Source organism: Heptranchias perlo, chromosome 29 (genome assembly GCF_035084215.1).
Source record: "Heptranchias perlo isolate sHepPer1 chromosome 29, sHepPer1.hap1, whole genome shotgun sequence".
In the NCBI taxonomy this organism is placed as follows: domain Eukaryota; kingdom Metazoa; phylum Chordata; class Chondrichthyes; order Hexanchiformes; family Hexanchidae; genus Heptranchias; species Heptranchias perlo.
In genome coordinates this window covers 30,090,152-30,111,778 of record NC_090353.1, presented here as the reverse complement: position 1 = coordinate 30,111,778, position 21,627 = coordinate 30,090,152, and the positions used below count along the sequence as shown (strand labels likewise).

Sequence of the window (21,627 nt, the reverse complement as noted above, 5' to 3'; positions counted from 1 at the left end):
CTTGTGATTTTCCATCTATTAAAATGAATGGGCAGGAAAGTGTCATTGAATCATAAAATTGTGTTATATAATGTCAGTAATTCTCCAGTCCTTCCTTGCACAGATGGAAAAAATGGTGCCCATCTCTCCAGTATATCCTCTGTCAAAAACACAACCTCCCGTTGGTCAGGACCAACTAGAGCCAAACTATACACATCAAGTTAGGGTGCTGGCAAGAGGAACGTTGGGAAGTAGGAATTCTGGCAGCAAGTGTAAGTAAAGCTCTTCAGTGACTGTTAACCTTGTCTAATGATATAATCTACCTCTGCGATAGCAAGATTTGAAGAGGATCTGAAAATAGAATTGTTATATAAAACTTTATGTGACAAGTACACATTAAGAGGATTTTCAGCAGGTTTGGGAAGTGTGTTCAAGAGAAAAACACTGGAGATTGCACCTGACCAGTGCTGGCAACTCATGGTTGAAACAGTATGAGGGATCACTCCCAAATACTTTTAGAAACTCACAATTTGTCCACAAACATGGATTTCATGTAAATCAAGGTTAGAGTAAACTCAGTATAGCAGCGGAAATTCAAAATACCAATTGACATAACTTCCACTGAGAGCGCGTGAGTTCTGGAATTTGCAAGAATCTTGGTTAGAACCACAACAATGTTAAGTGTGTCAGCTTAATGTATTAGCAAGTCCATCTTGATTTTAAAAAAATGTCAAATATAGAGGCAATTCAGAGAGAAGTCACAAGGCAGATCCATAACATCAGAGGCCTGAGCTGTAAGATTAAGGAAACCAAAGCTGTTTAGTCTCAAAAGAAAGTGATGGGGGAGCAGACCTAATAGAAGTATATAAAATATTTCAGGGTATAGAAAAGGTAAACCTGACAGTAGGACAAGGGGCCTAGGTTCCAACTTTTGAAGGTAAATTTAGGGTTGATCTCAGGAAGACTTTCTTCACACAATGAATAATCAGTACTTGGAATAGACTTTCAGGAAAGGCACTGGAGGCAAAAGCCTTAGAGTTGGGTAGTGTGATGGGGGGAACTGCAGGTTCTTCCTGTTGAATGGATGAGCTAAGTAATGCTGAATGGTCTCTCTCATCTGGATCCATCCTGTGATTTGGTATTGAAAGTCTCACCCTTAATTCTTGTACATGCATACCCCAAAACCTGGGTAAATTATATGACCACCATGACAAAGGAGTTGATATTTGTTCGCAGGACTAGTTATGCTGGTGATAAAGAAGCCACTTTTCATTTCACATATCTCAAATAGCTGTATAAATACATCTCCCATGGAAATGGAGCATGCCTCTTGTGTAAATAACATACCGCTTTTGTATACTGCATGCATAATGCATGTGTCTGTCTGAGTTTTTACACAGTGGGGACTGTGTATGGTGGTAAGATTGATATCTATGGTGTATGGTGGTAAGATTGATAACTAGATTGGAATCGATTCTGAGGGACAGCATAAATCGTCATTTAGAAAGGCACGGGTTAATCAAGGACCGTCAGCGTGGATTTGTCAAGGGAAGGTTGTGTCTGACTAACTTGATTGAATTTTTTGAGCAGGTAACAAGGAGGGTCAATGAGGGTAATGAGTTTGATGTAGTCTACATGGATTTTAGCAAGGCTTTTGACAAGGTCCCACATGACAGACTGGTCGAAAAAGTAAAAGCCCATGAGATCCAAGGAAAAGTGGCAAGTTGGAATCCAAAATTGGCTCAGGGTAAGCAAAGGGTAATGGATGACGGGTGTTTTTGCGACTGGAAGGCTGTTTCCAGTGGGGTCCTACAAAGCTCAGTATTAGATCCCTTGTTTTTTGTGGTATATATTAATGATTTGGACTTGAATGTGGGAGGCTTGTTCAAGAAGTTTGCAGATGATACAAAAATTGGTGTAGTTGATAGTGAGGAGGAAAGCTGTAGACTGCAGAAAGATATCAATGGACTGGTCAGGTGGGCAGAAAAGTGGCAAATGGAATTCAATCCAGAGAAGTGTGAGGTAATGCATTTGGGGAGGTCAAACAAGGCAAGGGAATACACAATAAATGGAAGGATGCTGAGAGGTGTAGAGGAACAAAGGGACCTTGGAGTGCATGTCCACAGATCCCTGAAGGTAGCAGGACAGATAGATAAGGTGGTTAAAAAGGCGTCTGGGATACTTGTGTTTGCACTAGAGAGGGTACAGAGGAGATTTACGAGGATGTTGCCAGGGCTGGAGAATTTTAGCTATGAGAAACGATTGGATAGGCTGGAGTTGTTTTCTTTGGAACAAAGGAGGCCGAGGGGAGATTTAATTGAGATATATAAAATTATGACGGGACTAGATATAGTGGATAGGGAGAACCTATTTCCCTTAGCAGAGGGGTCAGTGCCCAGGGGGCATAGATTTAAAGTAATTGGTGGAAGGATTAGAGGGGAGCAAAGGAGAATTTTTTTCACCCATATTGCGGTGGGGTCTGGAACTCACTGCCTGAAAGGGCGGTAGAGGCAGAAACCCTCAACTCATTTAAAGAGTAATTGGATGTGTAATTGAAGTGCCGTAACCTACAGACCAAGTGCTGGAAAATGGGATTAAGCCGGATAGCTCTTTTTCAGCCGGCACGGACACGATGGGCTGAATGGCCTCCTTCTGTGCCGTAACTTTCTATGATTCTGTGAACTAAAGCTGATAATATGTGTTAAGGAGTCACTCCTAGCATCTGTAATCACAGGATAGACCAGCGAGCATGTTAAACTAAAACTGAAAAATGCAGACAAATATCAAGTGATTTTCTCATTTGCAGGTGAGGGTGACTGCACCGTGGAGAGCATTGTAGATTCTGTTGCGAGGGTTTTAAAAGGATGTCTGGAAAACATGCCTGAAGGTAAGAAATTCGGAAATATTTCATAAGTGAGCAAAAAATAGTCTCTTGTTCCCATGATCCTGACTGAAGCTTCTGGTAAATGTAGTTGTGAAAACAGTTGCTGCTGTTGGCTGTCCCAGTGGCTCAGTTTGTTCATGTACAGCCCAGATGTGGAGATGCCGGTGATGGACTGGGGTTGACAATTGTAAACAATTTTACAACACCAAGTTATAGTCCAGCAATTTTATTTTAAATTCACAAGCTTTCGGAGGCTTCCTCCTTCCTCAGGTGAACGTTGTTGGAGTATAGAGCCGAGCCACACAGACCAGAAAGGTTTTCGGGTTCAATATTAGATCAGTGCAGAGTTAGCAGATCTAATGATGGAAGTGCTGAAATTGGTCTTGGGATAAGGTAGGGATAAATTAGCCAAGGTTCCTGCTCCTGATTAAATTCCAGTGACTCCTAGAAAATGTGAACATCGGGTGAAGGTGGAATCGAGGTTGTCATTGATGCCCCCATGGTAGAATAGCTCACCGACATTCACTGTTTATGCATGAAGAATGGCTACTTGATTGTGGTACTGGTGAACCGCTGGTGCCTGCTGGAGTGTACTCAAGAAAGAATTAGTACATTCAGGAAAGAAGGAGGGATAGTTGAGTATGAAAGAGTTGATTTTTGCACTGCTTCTAGTCCTGATTCATGCACTAGCCATGTAGATAGCGAACTTACAGCTATCCATTTCCAAAATATTAATTGATTTACTCAACTAATGTATAGCAGGGTAGCTTTCGTGGTGGAAGTGTTGAGAGAGCATGAGCTTAAATTCCAGCCTTAAATGGCATTCGAAAGTGGTCATCAAATTTGTTTCACAAATTTTGGGCCCTTAGATACAGCGCAATAGTGTCTCACTCTATCCCAAGGAATGAGTACCAAGGAGATACATTGAACACTGTAAAGCAAAATCCTTCCCAGCCGGTACAAAATGGTATTGAATGCAGACTGTCCACTACTTTGATGCAGATATAAACTCTTATTTTAAGTGGCTTAATACTTGGGTTAAAGTAGTAGACGGAGGGATGGCATATGACTGCATTAACCGTTGATCTGTTAATATCGTTGTTACAAATTTTCAGGTTTGATGCTAGATGTGATGTTAGGTTCAGGGTCATGAGTCACTCCCACGAGTAGATCTTGCATCTCCTACAATCCAGAGAGCACCTTTACTGCCCAGTATCGGTTAAACAATAGGGATCATAACGGAGAAAACTTGTTTGTGTTGGTCACTGTAATGAGAGGCGATCTTATTGAAACATATAAGATTGTGAAGGGGCTTGATCGGGTGGATGCGGTAAGGATGTTCCCAAGGATGGGTGAAACTAGAACTAGGGGGCATAATCTTAGAATAAGGGGCTGCTCTTTCAAAACTGAGATGAGGAGAAACTTCTTCACTCAGAGGGTAGTAGGTCTGTGGAATTTGCTGCCCCAGGAAGCCGTGGAAGCTACATCATTAAATAAATTTAAAACAGAAATAGACAGTTTCCTAGAAGTAAAGGGAATTAGGGGTTACGGGGAGTGGGCAGGAAATTGGACATGAATTTAGATTTGAGGTTAGGATCAGATCAGCCATGATCTTATTGAATGGCGGAGCAGGCTCGAGGGGCCGATTGGCCTACTCCTGCTCCTATTTCTTATGTTCTTATCTCACATGTGCCACCATGTGCATTCTTCTGTCTTTATGGAAAATGGGCTGAAAAGCACTCCAGTGAGCGCAGCATGATTGTAAAGCAACAAACTGGGTTATTATACACAAAATGCACAAATATACAGAATACAGCTTTCTACTGATTCTTATTCCATGAAAAACAATAAGGATAAAACTCTGCCACTGTTCTAGGCAATAGGTCACTTTCAAGCTAGTTGTTCCTAATCTAACAAAACTTTTTTTTGCCAAAGGTTGCTCGCATACGCAGTCAGATCTTTCTGTGTCCTGTGTGTGTAGGCGTGTACACAATATGTGTTTTTTAATTTTATTAATCCACAATGGGTATTCCACCACAGTTAACTGAAAACAAGGGAGACCATCTTTACTGATGGTACAAGATGTTACTCAATAATGTGAACATTTTAGTTAACTGACCCCATGTATCTTCTCATTGCTTTAACACAACAATTCCCAAATATATCCTAATTAACATTCCAATTTTAAATGGCAACAGTTTGGATTCCATGTCTGCTGGGTTTGGGAGTTAACCCCTTATAAGCTGAATCCAATCATTATTGCAATACCATGGCATAAATTAAAACAAAATCCCGAACATGCCTTACAGGTAAAAGTCCAAAGTTGACAAATGTCCATATTAGTTTTCTACAATTTTCATTTTCTATCCGTTAATTTATTTATCTTTCTTATACTGTTGTTCAGGTGACCAGAATCCTGAAGACCAATTGAATTGCTCCTTACTGTGGGTCACAAAGTGGATTGATTACTCTAACAAATATGGCTTTGGCTACCAGTTGTCTGACAGCAGCACTGGGATTCTCCTGAATAATGGATCACACATGACCCTACTTCCTCATGCAAAGTAAGTGACCCTGGGACGTAGATCTATTGCATCAGCGTCTGTGCATGCTTTGCTTACAAGATTCACAAAAATAAAACCTCTTTTAATTATAATTTTCATGCTTATTTCTTAAATATTATTAATTAAAGACTTGCATTTATATAGCGCATTTCACGTCCTCAGGACATCCCAAAGCACCTTAAAGCCAATGAAATATGTTTGAAGTGCAGTAATGTAGGAAACACGGCAGCCAATTTGCGCAGAGCAGGGTCCCACAAACAGCAATGTGATAATGGCCAGATTATTTGTTTTAGTGATATTGGCTGAGGGATAAATATTGCCCAGGACACTGGGGAAAACTCCCCTGCTCTTCTTCGAAATAGTGCCATGGGATCTTTTATGTCCACCCGAGAGGGCAGACCTGACCTTGGTTTAATGTCTCATCTTAAAGACGTTACACAATCATGAGCAATTTCCGTGGGGGTTCTGCCAATATCCTGCTGTAACTGCAGCGGGAACCCTGGTGAAACGGCGTAAATGACCGTTCACGCCATTTCGTTGTTTGTTTTTGCCAATCTTCTGCCAAAGTTACGGCAGAAGATTAGAAAACCCCTGTGGAAATTCTATGCCAGTGTCTGATGGATTTCTCCATATTATGAGGTAACATTCAGTATTACAGAAAATGATCCATGCAGCTGTTTTAAAACAGAAAAATATAGATTTTTGAAGTAGAGGGTGAGCGGGATATACCATAAGTGATGTGATAGTCTGGGATTTTCTCTCTGTGGATTTGACTTCAGATTTGTTCAGGAGCATATCACATGGTACAGAATCAGACTGTTAGTCAAGGTTAACTCCATTAGGATTTTTTTTTATTTTCGATCATCATGTCTGGGCCCTTGTTAGATCCAGAATTCTAAAAAGTAGGCATTGATTTTTCACTCCCATGTTCCATTTTTATAGTTGTCTTTTAAAGTTGGGAAAGCTAGGTGAAGGGTCAAAGCACACAGTGCAGAAGATCACCAAGAGTGAGAGGGAGTAGGAGAGAAGACAAGATAAATGAAGAAAAATTGGTTAGGCGTGGCTAATTTGGGGGTTTAGCAGCCTGCAGATTGTAGGAGGAACGGCAGACAGAGGTAGGTGAGGAGTTCCACAGTTTTCAGAAACAGTGAAATCAAGGAAAAGATGGTGTACTGGATCTTGATTGCAAAGCCAATGGTAAACATTTGAAGAAATATTTCAATATTCTCAATGAATATACATTCCATTGAGAAATAAAAACTTCACGGGAAATGTGATTCATCCGTGGCTAACTAAAGAAGTTAAGGATAGTATTAGATTAAAAGAAGAGGCTTATAATGTTGCGAAGAAGAGTAGTAAGCCTGGGGATTGGGAGCGTTTTAGAAACCAGCAAAGGATGACCAAAAAATTGATAAAAAGGGATAATATAGAATATGAAAGTAAACTAGCAAGAAATATAAAAACGGATTGTAAGAGCTACAAGTATGTAAAAAGGAAGAGTGGCAAAAGTAAACATTGGTCCCTTTAGAGGCTGAGACAGGAGAAATTATAATGGGGAATAAGGAAATGGCAGAGATGTTAAACAAATATTTTGTATTTGTCTTCACAGTAGAAGACACAAAAAGCATACCAGAAAGAGTGGGGAACCAAGGGGCTAATGAGAGTGAGGAACCTAAAGTAATTAATATCAGTAGGGAAAAAGTACTGGAGAAACTAATGGGACTAAAAGCCTATAAATCCCCTGGACCTGATGGCCTATATCTGAGGGTTCTAAAAGAGGTGGCTGCAGAGAGGGTGGATGCATTGGTTATGATCTTCCAAAATTCCCTAGATTATAGAGCGGCCCCAGCGGATTGGAAGGTTGCAAATGTAACCCCGCTATTCAAGAAAGGAGGGTGAGAAAACCGGGAACTACAGGCTCGTTAGCCTCACATCAGTCATCTGAAATCCATTACTAAGGAAGTGGTAACAGGACACTTAGAAAATCATAATATGATTAGGCAGAGTCAACGTGGTTTTATGAAAGGGAAATCGTGTTTGACAAATTTATTAGAGTTTGTTGAGGATGTAACTAGCAGGGTAGATAAAGGGGAACCAGCGGATGTAGTATATTTGGATTTTCAAAAGGTATTTGATATGCTGCCACATAAAAGGTGGTTACGCAAGATAAGAACTCATGGGGTTGGGGGTAAAATATTAGCATGGATAGAGGATTGGTTAACGGACAAAAAACAGAGCGGTCTAGGGGACATATTCTCAGGATAAGGGGTCGGCCACTTAAGACTGAGATGAGGAGGAATTTCTTTACTCAGAGGGTTGTGAGTCTTTGGAATTCTCTACCCCAGATGTCGATGCTCAGTTGTTGGCTGAGATAGATAGATTTTTAGACTCTAAGGGAATCAAGGGATATGGGGATCAGGCGGGAAAGTGGAGTTGAGGTTGAAGAACTGCCATGATCTTATTGAATGGCAGAGCAGGCTCGAGGGGCTGTATGGTCTACTCCTGCTCCTATTTCTTAAGTTCTTTTGTTCTTATAGGAGAAGTAGATGGCACAGTGTTCCCGCCCTGTCCTAGATGCCTTCAGCACGACGTGTTCAAATGTAATAATTTTTAAGTGACTAATAACTATGATTCAGGAATTTGAATCAAAACTAGGATCCACCAAGTATTCGCCTCGATTACACTGTGGCCATAATTCTGAACTGGGAGTGAGGGACGAGGCGTATATAAGTCTTGCACCTGCATCCTCAAGTCTGTTTGCAGATTTGTGTGGGTGGGGGGGGGGTGCAATTCCCTTGCTACCCCAGGAACTCTGACCAGTATGCCCTCCGAAGGCAGTAGAATCCACTGTTTTTGTGAGAAGGCCTGGTTTCAACACTGGGCCTTAATAAGGCCCCAAACATCTCAAGAAAAAAGATAATCAATTCCAGAGACAATTGATTATATCATAATGCCTGACTTTGTATCCTTGTGGGGAGGTTACATTTTTTTCACTTTAATCTTTGACCCATATAGGGCCTCTGAAGGTTCTCCCACAGTGCTGTTAGGAAGGGAGTTCCAGGATTTTGACCCAGCGACGATGAAGGAACGGTGATATATTTCCAAGTCGGGATGATGTGTGACTTGGAGGGGAACGTGCAGGTGTTGTTGTTCCCATGTGCCTGCTGCCCTTGTCCTTCTAGGTGGTAGAGGTCGCAGGTTTGGGAGGTGCTATCGAAGAAGCCTTGGCGAGTTGCTGCAGTGCATCCTGCAGATGGTACACACTGCAGCCACAGTGCGCCGGTCGTGAAGGGTTCCAACCAGCATCTTCTGATAGACCGACTAAGGACCAGCATTGCCAATATCGTTGGAAATGTCCATGGTTTGGACTTTTCTATCCTTCTAGCTGGATAATGTTTTCAAGAGGAAACACTGTTATTTTATAATATTAAATTGATGAAATGCAAGATAATATTTTCATTTTCATTTTAGGTCGGTGTGTTGTTGTACAGAGCTTGGGCACTGGTCCGTTTTTCCAATGACTGATGTCCCCAGGCAGCTGAGTGAGCAGCTGACAGTATTGCAGTTCTTCACTCAGTACATGGAAGAACACCTGATGCAGGTAATAATTTTAAGCGTAAAACGGTGGCCACCTGCACTATGGGCTCTGTCAAACTGCATCACTGACATTAAAGGTGCAAAGCACCTTGATCTGAGAGTGATTGGGTGGTACAGTGCCCTTTCACTTCTGGAACCTGGGTCTAATGCCAGTTTTGAACTTTGGAAGTGGAGAGTGGTAGGATAGCTCACACTGAGCGTATATTGTGGAGAGTCGAGGATTGGTGTATGGAAGGTGGGCAACAGGGAACAGTTGAGATGTTGATGTCCTTTCTGTGCTGTTATTTGGTTCTGTGTAGGAACAGTTGCTACTGTGGTGGAAATAAATACTGTGTCATGCTGTGTATGGTAGTATAGTGGTTATGGTACTAGACTAGAATGCCAGCGATCATGGGGGTAATTTTGAACTTCATCGGTTGGGCAGTAAGCTGGAGGAACAGATCGAAAAGCGGGCGGGTTCGATAATGGGCGGGCAATCCGCTCGCCCAGGTTACCACCCAGCTGGCGAGGTTGAAACTTTTCTCTCCCCCTCCCCCCACACCCCCACCCCTTGAGTTCAAATTCTCACCATGGCAATTAAAATTTAAGTTAATAATTCTGGTCATTTATGAAAAACGATGATCCAGAAAGTGGCTGGTTCACTGCTCCAACTAATGCCCTTCCCTGGTCTGGCCTACGTGTGACTCCAGTTCCACATTAAATAGTTAACTCTTAATGCCCTCTGAATTGACCCAGCAAGCTACTCAGTTGCGAAAACAATTGCCACAGAAGGTCCACCACCGTCTCTTCTCCAGGCAACTGGAGACGGTCAGTGTGACCGTACCAACCTCGCCCACTTCCTGGGAACAGATGTTTTTTTAAAAAGGTCTGTTCATTAAAAGTTGTGCCGGTAATCGTACTGAGCATTGGTACCGTGACATTTCTACTGAAAATTGACACAGTGTACAATGACAGATAGAGATTTATCTGGGAGTAATGCCTCACTGGCAGAGGGTGACTGAATAAGAGATGAGCAGTCCCTGGCTGTCAGGTTTTTAGAGTGTCAAATTGACATCCTCCAAATTGCATAATTAGCCAAGCTGAAGAAAGAGAGGCTGGAAAGACAGCGAGGGTCAGTCATCCGGAACAGATGAAAAGAATAAGTGAATGGTCTGCATGAAGTGTTCTGTTCTTTCCAGCTTGTTAAGATCTTAAAGCAGCCGACCCTGCGCCTGCATTTCCCTTCCCGGTGTCAAAAATTGTTTGTTAATGGGGTCAGTTTGGTTGTCTGTGCTTTTACTCCAAAATACATACAAAATATGCAGCTCACAACAGAGACAAAATAAACAGCATGCCGCAAGTGATTGAATGCACAAGCAGCACACTGTAAATAAAGATATACTGCAGCGCAATAACCTATTTAAAACAATCTTGCGATAAACTTAGTGGCCCTGAAATTCCGGAGGTTCTCCTGATCAGAAAGTTGTGGGCTCAAGTCTCACTCCAGAGACTTGAGAACATAATCCAGGCTGACACCCCAGTGCAGCGCTGAGGGAGTGCAACACTGTCGGAGGTGCCGTCTTTCGGATGAAATGTTAAACCGAGGCCCAGTCTGCCCTCTCAGGTGGATGCAAAAGACCCCAAGGCACTATTCGAAGAAGAGCAGGGGAATTCTCCCCGGTGTCGTATTTATCCCTCAACTAACAACACTAAAGCAGATTACTTGGTTATTATCTCATTGCTGGTTGTGGGAGCTTGCTGTGTGCAAACTGGCTGCCGCATTTCCTACATTACAACAGTGACTACACTTCAAAAGTACTTCATTGGTTGTAAAGCGCTTTGGGGCATCCTGAGGTTGTGAAAGGCAGTATGTAAATGCGAGCTGTTTCTTTAAGCAGTTGTACGATAATATAACACTGCATAATTTCTAGGATTGTATCAACTGGTCATTGCTGTTTGTAGAATTTACTGCGTACAAAATGGTAGGTCATTGACATAAGACCTAAATCTTTACATGTTGTACTGACTTTCAAAAAACAAACTTTGTAGGGTGGGTCAGTGCAGCCACCACCTGGAGAAACTCAGAACCAACGCTACCTACTTCGGTGGCTGAAGTCTGCTTGGGCAGTTATGATGCTGTTCAGCAATGGCACTTTGCAGGTACGTTTCATAACCTCACACATTATCTTAACTGACAGCCATATATCGATAGAGTAGAGCAAAAATACTAAATGTTGGAAATGCACAAAATCTACCAGGGGATCTGATGAAGGGACAAGCCTGAAACAATACGTAGAATTACATAGAATTTACAGCACAGAAACTGTCCATTTGGCTGGACTGGTCTATGCTGGTGTTTATGCTCCACACGAGCCTCCACCCACTCTACTTCTTCTAACCTTATCTGCATTTCCTTCTGTTCCTTTCTCCCTCATGTACTTATCTAGCTTCCCCTTAAAGGCATGAAGCTGCCTTTCTCTTTCAGATACTGATCGAACCGCTGTGCCTTTCTGTATTTTTTCTTTTTATTTCAAATTTCCAGCATTTGTGATTTTTCCTTTCCTACTGGACTGTCCTTAAAGTTTCATTGTTGGCAAAAGGCCGATAACATAGTCATTTTCTTTTTTAACTGATATTAAGGGGGTGAATTTCCTCTGGACCTTTCCCGCTCCACTGCTGCAACTTTGGGGGAAGCTTGGCAGAAACCCTCGGTTTACGCGCGGAAACTGGGAGATTCCGCGGAACTTCCGCCAAAGATAGAGCGACAGAGGAAATTCCCGGCGTGCGTTTTTCTAGAGTATCCGCAGCTCTTCTGCCGAGATTACTTCGGACAAGCGGGCATACCGATGCTGTATTAGGATCCATACGCAGTGAACTGCTTTTATCCCCCCAATTTGACACCATTGCAAGTTGATAAAAGAGCTTGTACCACTATAACAGTGGGGACCACTTTAAACAGTACCCGTGGTATAACCCCAACATCAATCATAGGATGCCATGCAGCTCTTCACAGTATTGATGGAAACTAACTGCAAAGGGTTAACTGCATTCAGTCATCTAGAAGGCAATGTGGTTAGCACTGATAAATGCTTTGAAACTAGGGCTTTAAAAGGAGAAGGAACTTTTCTGGGTCAGCATTTTGAATGTAAAGTATTTACCCTTAGGATGTGTTCCATGTGGCGTTTATCTCATTTAAAAGGCTCCTCCGTTGAGGCCAGAAGACATCTCTTTCCTGTATCAAAACGTCAAGGGGACGCATTCTGGTGACACTAGCCAAGAGGATCCCTGTGGAGCACATCTGCAACCCAGTGCTGATGTCAGTGTAATTGGCCATTTTCCAGACCAATTGAGATTTGTGTCTTTTTATTTTTTTAAACTCCATCCCCACTGAGGTTTTTGCTAAATGAGAAACATTTTTGGATATGTACTTCCTATTCAAAGTACTTACCTGTAGGGCATCTTTGTTCTTTAAGGATTAGAGGTTTTCTTTTAAGTGGTCTGGGAAGGTAGGCATTGCTATAGATTTAAAACCTGTGTCTTAGATTATATACTGGATAAACCCTTTGGCTAGAGTGTATTACTAGACAGTAAGAAAAAAAGATTTATATAGACCTTATAGACAAGTCTCTCAGAAACATCCCAAAGCACTTCATGTAAGAATTGCTTTTTTTTTGAATTGCGCTGATTATTGTCACAGGGCTATCTTGCGTCCCACTGCGTCCGAGCTGGATTCTGAGCCAGGTCCTAAAAGTGAGAGGACAGTAGCGGTAATTTAATGAGTCTATACTGGTGGTGGGTGGAGTGGTGAAGGGGGATGAGAGAGCCTCGCACGCCAACAGCGCACATTGGAAATTCAGCCCTGCCCAGGATTCTGAGACCATTTTTTGGTTTGTAAAATGTCAGCAACTCATTTGAATTTACAATGTGCACTGGCAGCAGGTGAGGCTCAGACCAGCAACGCAGAGTTGTGAAAATAAAACTTTGGGATATAGTATGTAGCATGCTTGGGAGGGAAAAGTTGACTTTGGACCTATGATTCCCAAAGTTCTCCGTTACTGGGGCTTTCCTCACGTCATGTCTGGGTCTGTTGTAGACTAATTGATAGACACCGATTGCCATGATTAGTCAACAACTCCATTATCATTGTACCATGCGACTACCAGGATGGTAGAAGGCGAACTAGATGGACCTTGGTCTTTTATCGTCTAGCAATTCCTATGTTACCCAATGTGGTAACCCACCTCCTCACCCATTCTCCAATTTATAATTAGAATCTTATGTTAAAAATGTATCACAGAGGCCATCAAGTTCAATGGTGACTCAATCATGGTTTGCCTTTAAACCAAATATTGTTTTGGAGATAAAAAAGGAAACCTCAAAAGCTTTTTTGAATCAACAGCAACAAAAGAAAAATAAATAGGCAGGCAAGAATGGATAACAAGAGCAGGTGGTGTTAGATTAGAAGTGACAGTCTTGCCTCAGATGATATTTTTAGCCGAATGAGCGTGGTTGTTGATCTTTCAGTCTGCCCAAACCTGTGGGAGTAGCTGTAAAGGAAGTTAAAGGGGAAATGTCTATTACTGATATTTCCCATAATCCCATAAGAGTGAACTTCTCAGTGGTATTTGTAATAGACAGGGCATAAAATTCCCCCCATGCGTTAATTGTTAATCCACATAAAGTACACGGATTAGCAAATGCAATAGCACACAGAGGAATTTCATGTGAATGTGTTAATGTTTGTTTCCTTCGCCCCACCATTGGCGGCCGAGCCTTCAGCTGTCTAGGCTCTAAGCTCTGCAATTCCTTTCCTAAACCTCTCTGCCTCTCCACCTCTCTCCTCCTACAAGATGCTCCTTAAAACCTGTCTCTGAAATGTCCTACTGCTTCCTTATGTAGCTCGGTATCAAATTTTTTCTGTTCACGCAACTGTGAAGCGCCATGGAAGGTTTTACTACATTAAGGGTGCTATAAGGGCAAGTTGTTGTTGTTACAAATCATTGCCCTTGCCTGCGATTTCCCACCTGGTGAGATCCTGGTTTCAGCTGCGCTGTCACAGTGAGGCACTAAGTAGGTGGACAGATGCTTAACCCAGAAGAGTGGGATATTCATCAGACCGGGGCACCTCCTAGTGGCCGGTTGGAGAATCTTGGGTTTTCTGACCGTGTTGCCATGGAAAGATCTTGGTACAATTTACATTAAAGTTGAGGTTTACTCTCAAGGAGTTAAATGCTTTTAGCAAGAGGGCTGGAAGATATGTATTTAATACTAGACAAATCAGTTTGTCGATTTTTGCTCCTTGAATACCACTCCTACCTGAAGCAATAAAGGCCTGATTTTAACCCCCCGGCCCAGCAAGAATTATGCGGACATGGGATTAAGATGGCGGGGGTCGCGGGATGTTCCAGCCCCTGAATTCAGGCACGGGAAGCTTCCTCCCCAGAGCCAAGGGGCTAATTTAAATGGCAAAGTTACATCCCTATGATGTCTTCGGGATGCGTGTGACATTTTAACTGCACCCCCGATTCCCGAAATTGGGTTGGATGATTTTACAGGCGTTCGGAGCAGTCACCTGAAACAGACATTAAGCTCTTTGCAGCTGCCCGTGAGAGCCTAACACCTGTTTTAGGGTCTCGTTGCCAAATTGGGCTGCCCTGAGCTGAGCAGGAGTCGGGCCACTGCCATATGCAATGGGCTCCCTCCTGCTGTCCCTCCCCCCCTCCCGGTCCCATCCCTCTGGGATATACCTGAGGGCCACTAACAGCAAGGCAGGTGACCCAAAATTCACCATGTTTGAATTTTCTAACTCACTATTAAAGAGATTCATGGATTCACAGCTTGTTGCTGCCATCAAAGAAAAAAAAGAAAACTTGCATTTACTTAGCGCCTTTCATGACTTCCCAAAGGATGTCACAAAGCATTTTACAGCCAATGAAGTACTTTTTGAAGTGTAGTCACTGTTGTAATCTAGGAAGCGGCAGCCAATTTGCGCACAGCAAGATCCCAGAAACAGCAATGTGATAATGACCAGATAATCTGTTTTAGTGATGTTGATTGAGGAATAAATATTGGCCAGGGCACTGGGGACAACTTCCCTGCTCTTCTTCAAAAGAGTGTCATCGGATCTTTTACTTCCACCTGAAAGGGCAGAGGTATTAACGGGTCCCATTTTGGGTGTATACCATAAACGTTCTTCCCCCATCGAAACGCTGGTGACACTGCATCTTTAACCTTATCCATTGTTGAGTGAACATACGTTCCCTTAGTACAATGTGTTTCTGTGTTACTGCCTGTTGGCAAGTAGGCAATTAAACCCTGCAGCCTCCTCCTTTCTAAAGAGCTGCTATGTGTGATATAAATTCAATCTCCCCTATCAGATACTGTGCAATGACGTTTTTTTCTACTTTTATGCCAGGTTAATTTCTACCATGATCACACGAAGATTATCTTGTGCAATCATGAAGAGGAGTATGTACTGACCTTTATAAATCGGGACCGGATGAATGCCACATTTAGACTGAGCACACTGCTGCTATGTGGGTGTTCAGCAGAAGTGCGCAGACGCATGGAATACACGTATTGGATGCTGCAGCAGTTGTAACTGAACTTAATAGGAAACATAGGAGCTGGAGTAAGCCATTCAGCCCCTCGGGCCTGTTCCGCCATTCAGTTAGATCATGGCTGATCTGTATCGTAACTGCATCTACCTGCCTTGGTTCTGTAACGCTTAATACCCTTTCTAATAAAAATCGATCAATCTCAGTTTTGAAATTTTCAATTAACCCCCAGCCTCAACAGCCTTTTGAGGGCGAGAGTTCCAGATTTCCACTACCCTTTGTGTGAAGATGTGCTTCCTGACATCACCCCTGAACGGCCACACCTAATTGGCCCACAAATCTCTATGGCCCACACATAATTGATCCATGAATCTCTATGGTCATACCTAATTGGCCCACAAATCTCTAAGGTCCACATCTAATTGGTCCAGGAATCTCTATGGCTCACATCTGATTGGTCCATGAATCTCTATGGTCCACATCTAATTGGTCCATGAATCTCTATGACCCATACCTAATTGGCCCATGGAAACAAAAAGCTTGGAAGATTTCTCTCTCACCAGTGAAATCATTGGACTAAGCACCATTGGCAAGGGTTCATGATGCACTACGATTAATCCTTTATATATTTTTTTAAAAAGTTAAATGAATATAGATTTTTTAAAACTCTAAGTGCTGGAATTCTGAAATAAAAATAGAAAGGCTTCACCATGTTTCTTGCCATTCTTTGACCGCAGGATGCAGGAGCAGCCTGTTAGGCCGTGGAGTTCAGTATTCAGAAGTCAGCAGATGAGGCTTAGGGCCTGAAGAGGAGGGAGCCTGTGCAAGAACGCTCAGCTGTGTACTAGCTCCATTATCAAAATAGTAAATTTCTTTTACAGGCAACTCACCGGCTGCCTCTTCCTCCCCCTGCAGGAGGCCCTTGAAGCCCTATGGACCCAGACTCTGGCCTAGACGGATGAGACTCTACAATGGAGTCCAGGGAGCCTGCTACCCACATGTTAATGACCCTGGGGCTGGAAATATGGCCAGAGTCAGGGGTGCATCTCTATGGCGCATTGAAGTCCCGCCTTGTCAGAGTTGCCCCCCAAATCAAGATGGGGAGATGCGAAAAGCTATGGCTACAGTAGCTGATGAAAAGGAGAGTAGATTAAGAAACGAGCAGAAAGTCCACTGTCTGTAGTCAACGAACCAGCCAGTAACCAGCAGAAGGAGTGAGTATGGTAGCCTAGTGGTTGTGGTACTGGACTATCAACTCAGAGGTTGTGAGTTCAAATCCCACTGCTGCAAGTTGTGAAATTGAGTTCCATAAATCTGGTAATTTATGGGCTGGCATCAGAAAAAAAATGACAATGAAAGCTACTGTAATTTTTGTAAAAACCCAACTGGTTCACTAATGCCCTTCAGGGAAGAAAACCTGCCACACTACTTGGTCTGGCCAACCCATGACTCCAGTCCCACATTATATGGTTGACTCTTAAAGTCCTCAGAGCAACTAGGTATGGACAATAAATGCCACATCCTAAGAGCACATAATAATAAAAGGTAGGAGGAGGGTTCAGGTGGCCTGAATTATGGAAACAGGAACAATAGCAGAATATGAAATAGCAGCTTCATCAGCAAGAGAACCAAGGACAGCAATCAGTATAGTCAGCTTTTACTCTAAACTCAGTTACTATGGATGTCTTCTGCCTTCCCCCGGATGACCTTTATGCTAATTGAAAAAGTTTGTTGTAAAAGCCGACCTTATGTCTCACATCTATTCGAACAAGGGTGATCTGATCGAGGTGTTTAAAATGTTAAAAGGATTCGATAGGGAAGATACAGAGAAACTATTTCCTCTGGTGGGGGAATCAAGAACGAGGAGACATAATCTTAAAATTAAAGCTAGGCCATTTAGGAGGGAAATCAAGAGGCCCTTTTTCACACAAGGGGCAGTAGAAATCTGGAATTCTCTTCCCTCAAAAGGCTGTGGATGCTGAGGGACAATTGGAGCTTTCAAGACTGAGCTCGATAGGTTTATGTTAGGTAAAGGTATCAAAAGATATGGAACAGAGGAGGGTAAATGGAGTTGAGGTGCAGATCAGCTGTGATCTAATTGAATGGCCTACTCCTGTTCCTATGTTCTGCTTCTGCCATTTTTGAGGCAGAGGAGAAATTCCACAGTGGGGGAAAAATCCCGCAACAATTTCCATGGCTGTGGAATTGTGGAGCAGTAGGCACCTGTGTATACTTCACCACATGGACTACAATGGTTCAAGAAGAAGGCCCACCACCACCTTCTCAAGGGCAACTAGGGATGGGCAATAAATGCTAGTCATACTAGTGACACCCACATCCCAAGAATACATTTTTTTTAAAGTGCGCTGACCACCAGTAGCCTCAACTTTACGATGTAGCTCACAACTTCCCAACTATGCTGACTCACCATAAGGTTCTCAAGACCAATGAGAGACACGTGGCTGACATTAAAATGGCTACAAGGATTCCAAGTATTAGGGAACAGCACTCTTCGTGATCTGCTGCTGAACTTTCAAAGACTAGGCGGGAACCTATTCGGAGAATAAGTTAATTTCACTGAGGTGAGAGAAAAAATAATGATCCCAGGAAGTGGCGGACTAACCTGACCAAAGGAGACCTCAGTCACTAAGGCTGAGTAAAGGATACCTTAATCGTCATGCCCAAGAGATCTGCTCGCATGGGTTATACATATCGTCTAACAGGATATAAAGTAACTCTTCTTACAAGTGGGAATGAAGAAAAACATACCTGTGTGGTCCAAATTATAGAGAAAATAATGAAGATCTACGTTAATGTGGTATACGCTATATTTAGAATTGCTGCTCTTGTATCATAAAGGGAGTAATGGATTGCAGCAGCATTCTTCCTGCTGTACATCTCTTCATTACCATCTAGTCCAGTTTCTATTATAACGGTATAGAAAGATATATGTGGGTATATTAAGAATTCCAAATATTCTCATCACTTTGTTTAGTTGATCACAAGGTACTAGATGTGCCAGTCTGATTGGAATGTTCTTTTGAATGGCTTGAAATAGTAAAATACAGGGAACCCGAATTCCCATATGGGTTCCACCTGACTCCTGCAGGGATCTTGCAGAACCCACCGGAAAGCGGCAGGGACATGGTTGGGCCAGGTCCCCACCATTTCTGGGATCTTCCGATCAATCGTGTAAGGGGTGCAGCCTCCACTTGCTCCTTGCATGGCCAATAACGTCAGGTGGAAGACCCCCAGGACAGAGTCCTGGACCACGCCCAATCAATGTTTTTTTTAAGTTCATTCTCAGGATGTGGGCGTCATTGGCAATACTGACATTTATTGCCCATCCTTAATTGCCCTTGAGAAGGTGGTGAGCCTACTTCTTGAACCACTGCAGTCACGGTGGTGAAGGTACTTCCACAGTGCTGTTAGGTAGAGAGTTCCTATATCTTGACCCAGCGATGATGAAGGAAACATAGAAACAAAGAAAATAGGAGCAGGAGTAGGCCATTCATCCCTTTGAGCCTGCTCCGCCATTCAATATGATCATGGCTGATCCTCTATCTCAATACCATATTCCCGCGCTCTCCCCATACCCCTTGATGCCTTTTGTGTCTAGAAATCTATCTGGCTCCTTCTTGAATGGTGATATATGTCCAAGTCAGGATGGTGACTTGGAGGGGAACTCGGAAGTGATGGTGTACCCATGTGCCTGTTGCTTTTGTCCTTCTGGGTGATAGAACTTATAATAAGCAAGGGTAGAGGAAGCAGTTACACTCTTGTCTTTTCCTTCCAGTTTTTTCCCCTCCTCACTTGAAGGCAATGATTCATGCTGGGGTACAGTTCCATTAGCACCAGCCACCCTTGGCAAAGTGGCCATTGATCATGTGCAAGTCTGTGCAGTGAGTGTGGGCAGGCTATTTTACCATGAGAGGCATCACAGCTGAGCCCAACTCTGTCTCTGGAAACCCTGGCTGATTATTTTTCCCAATGGCTCTGTGTGATTTACCAGTTCTTTACAATTAGGCTAACTCCCTGCACAAGACCAAAGCTGCATTTGGGAGCTGTGAATATTTATGGGAATGAACTGACCCAGGAAAACTCCTTACAGCCTAGATTTTCCAATTGGCTTACAATTCTGGCTAGTTTTGCATTGGAACTTGGACCTGAAAATCTACTCTAGTGTTGTTTTACCTCAGGAGCTTGGATTTGAATGTATCCCTGACCAATAAGATGAAGGTTTCCCCTCCCCGCTGACTATAAGCCTCCTATGTGAAATAAGTTTAGACCACTTCAACACAGTTCCTAGTAGGGTAGACCCACAGCACACAAAGCTTCCAGTAATTTGGCTACGGTTGTATATGTCCTTCACACAAAGATACCTGATAAGGGGGTTGGAAGTGTCACACCGAGGCTGCAGGTTGTCCTCTAAGGTTGAGGTTAAGGATTACTGATATAGGGCAAGGGGAGCTATGTTGTGCATCTGGCCCTGATTTTTGGAGTGTTTAATGTTGACACTTGGTGCTCGAAAAAGGAAAGTGATCCCAATGCTAATATTCCTCCCCTTGATAAATATTTTTTTAAAAACTGCTGACGACATTGACTGCATAACACAGGATTTTAAGATCCTGCAATGTTTACAATGGGACCAATAGTGCTGTATCTTTTTTGTCACAAGGTATACACGGATGCAAGGTGAACATGCATATCCAGCAGACAACACCGAAACACTGACAGCCTTCAATGACGCCACTGTCTATTTGGAAACTCACAATTACTCACACCCAGTAAACACAAAAATTACAAAGGGTTAGGCTTCACGTCATTTGGCAGATTGCTTCATTATGTAACATCCATCATCATGCATCCTTTATACAACCTGAATGTAGGATTTTAACATGCCTGCGGGAATGTATAGTAAGCCATTGCTAATCTTGGTAACCCATGACCATGTATTTGCTTTATCCATATTGTCGTGCTTCCGAAGATAACAAAGCTTTTTACTTACTTCTCAGGGAAGGTTGATAAGCACCTGTCAATAAACAGGAGCCTGTTGCAGATAGTGGCTCTCAAACTCTGAGTCACTGGTTGCAATTGTTAGCCACAATTGGACGCACAATTTTTTTTTACTATAAAAAGATATATTAAGTCATGAGGTTAACTCCATAAAATACAAAACAAAACATTTAGCCACTCATCTGGCACAGAAATTGCTCTGTGCACAAGACAAGCCCTTGCTACTTAACTATTTTAAAATGTGTATTTTCTGGTCCCCAAAACAGAGGAGCAAGAATTCCTCTGGTCAGTGTCTGCAGGAACACTGTGAATACATTGGGGAAGTTTCCTCTGTACAGTATTTATAAGAAAGAGCTTACATTTATAAAGCCCTTTTCATGTCTTCAGGATATTCCAAAATGCTCTATAACTAATAAATTACTTTTGAAGTGCAGTCAGTCGTGTAGGCAAATGCAGCAGCCAATTTGGAGACAGCAAGATCCCACAAACAGCAGTGACCAGATAACCTGTTTTCAGCTGTGTTGGTTGAAAGATTAATGTTGCCCAGGACACTGGGAATACTCCTTGCTCTTTTTGAATAATGCTGTGCAATCTTCTACTTGCATCTGAGCAGGCTGACAGGGCATCAGTTTAATTTCTAATCCAAAAGATGGCACCTTCAACAATGCAGCCCTCCTTCAGTATCGTGCCTGAAATATCAGCCTATATCTTAAAGAAAAAAGATGGAATAATCCTTTGGATGGAGACCCTTCACCTGTCAGTTTTCTGCTTTCCTTTGAAATTGTGAGAATTAGTTATATAAAAATATAGAAAATAAGTTTGCTGTTTCAGCTACAACTCTCGGCTGTGAGACTAGAGTTCAAATCCGAGTCTCAACTCACATTTATGTCCATGCAAAAAAAAAAATTTGATTGCAAGCATGAAATACCCGAGGGTATCAAGGCTTCCCACAATACACAAGGAGCGCCTACAAAGAATTTTTGAGAGCTGGGCCGTGTCTCCTTACAATGTACATGTCAGGTTCAATGTTGAAGACGTCAGGGTTCGGTTT

The 21,627-nt window shown here is 42.6% G+C and overlaps 1 protein-coding gene across 1 annotated transcript in view; it reads left to right on the top strand.

Annotated features, from left to right (window-relative positions):
- Positions 1-16,234, top strand: part of LOC137299691 (serine/threonine-protein kinase PLK2-like) — a 36,268-nt gene extending 20,034 nt beyond the window's left edge. The window contains exons 10-14 of the mRNA XM_067968630.1: positions 104-251; positions 2,786-2,866; positions 5,268-5,427; positions 8,899-9,028; positions 15,419-16,234. Of these exons, the coding sequence (XP_067824731.1) occupies positions 104-251; positions 2,786-2,866; positions 5,268-5,427; positions 8,899-9,028; positions 15,419-15,604 (705 nt within the window). The 3' untranslated portion in view covers positions 15,605-16,234. The remainder of the gene's footprint in view (positions 1-103; positions 252-2,785; positions 2,867-5,267; positions 5,428-8,898; positions 9,029-15,418) is intronic.
- The last annotated feature ends 5,393 nt before the right edge of the window (positions 16,235-21,627 follow it).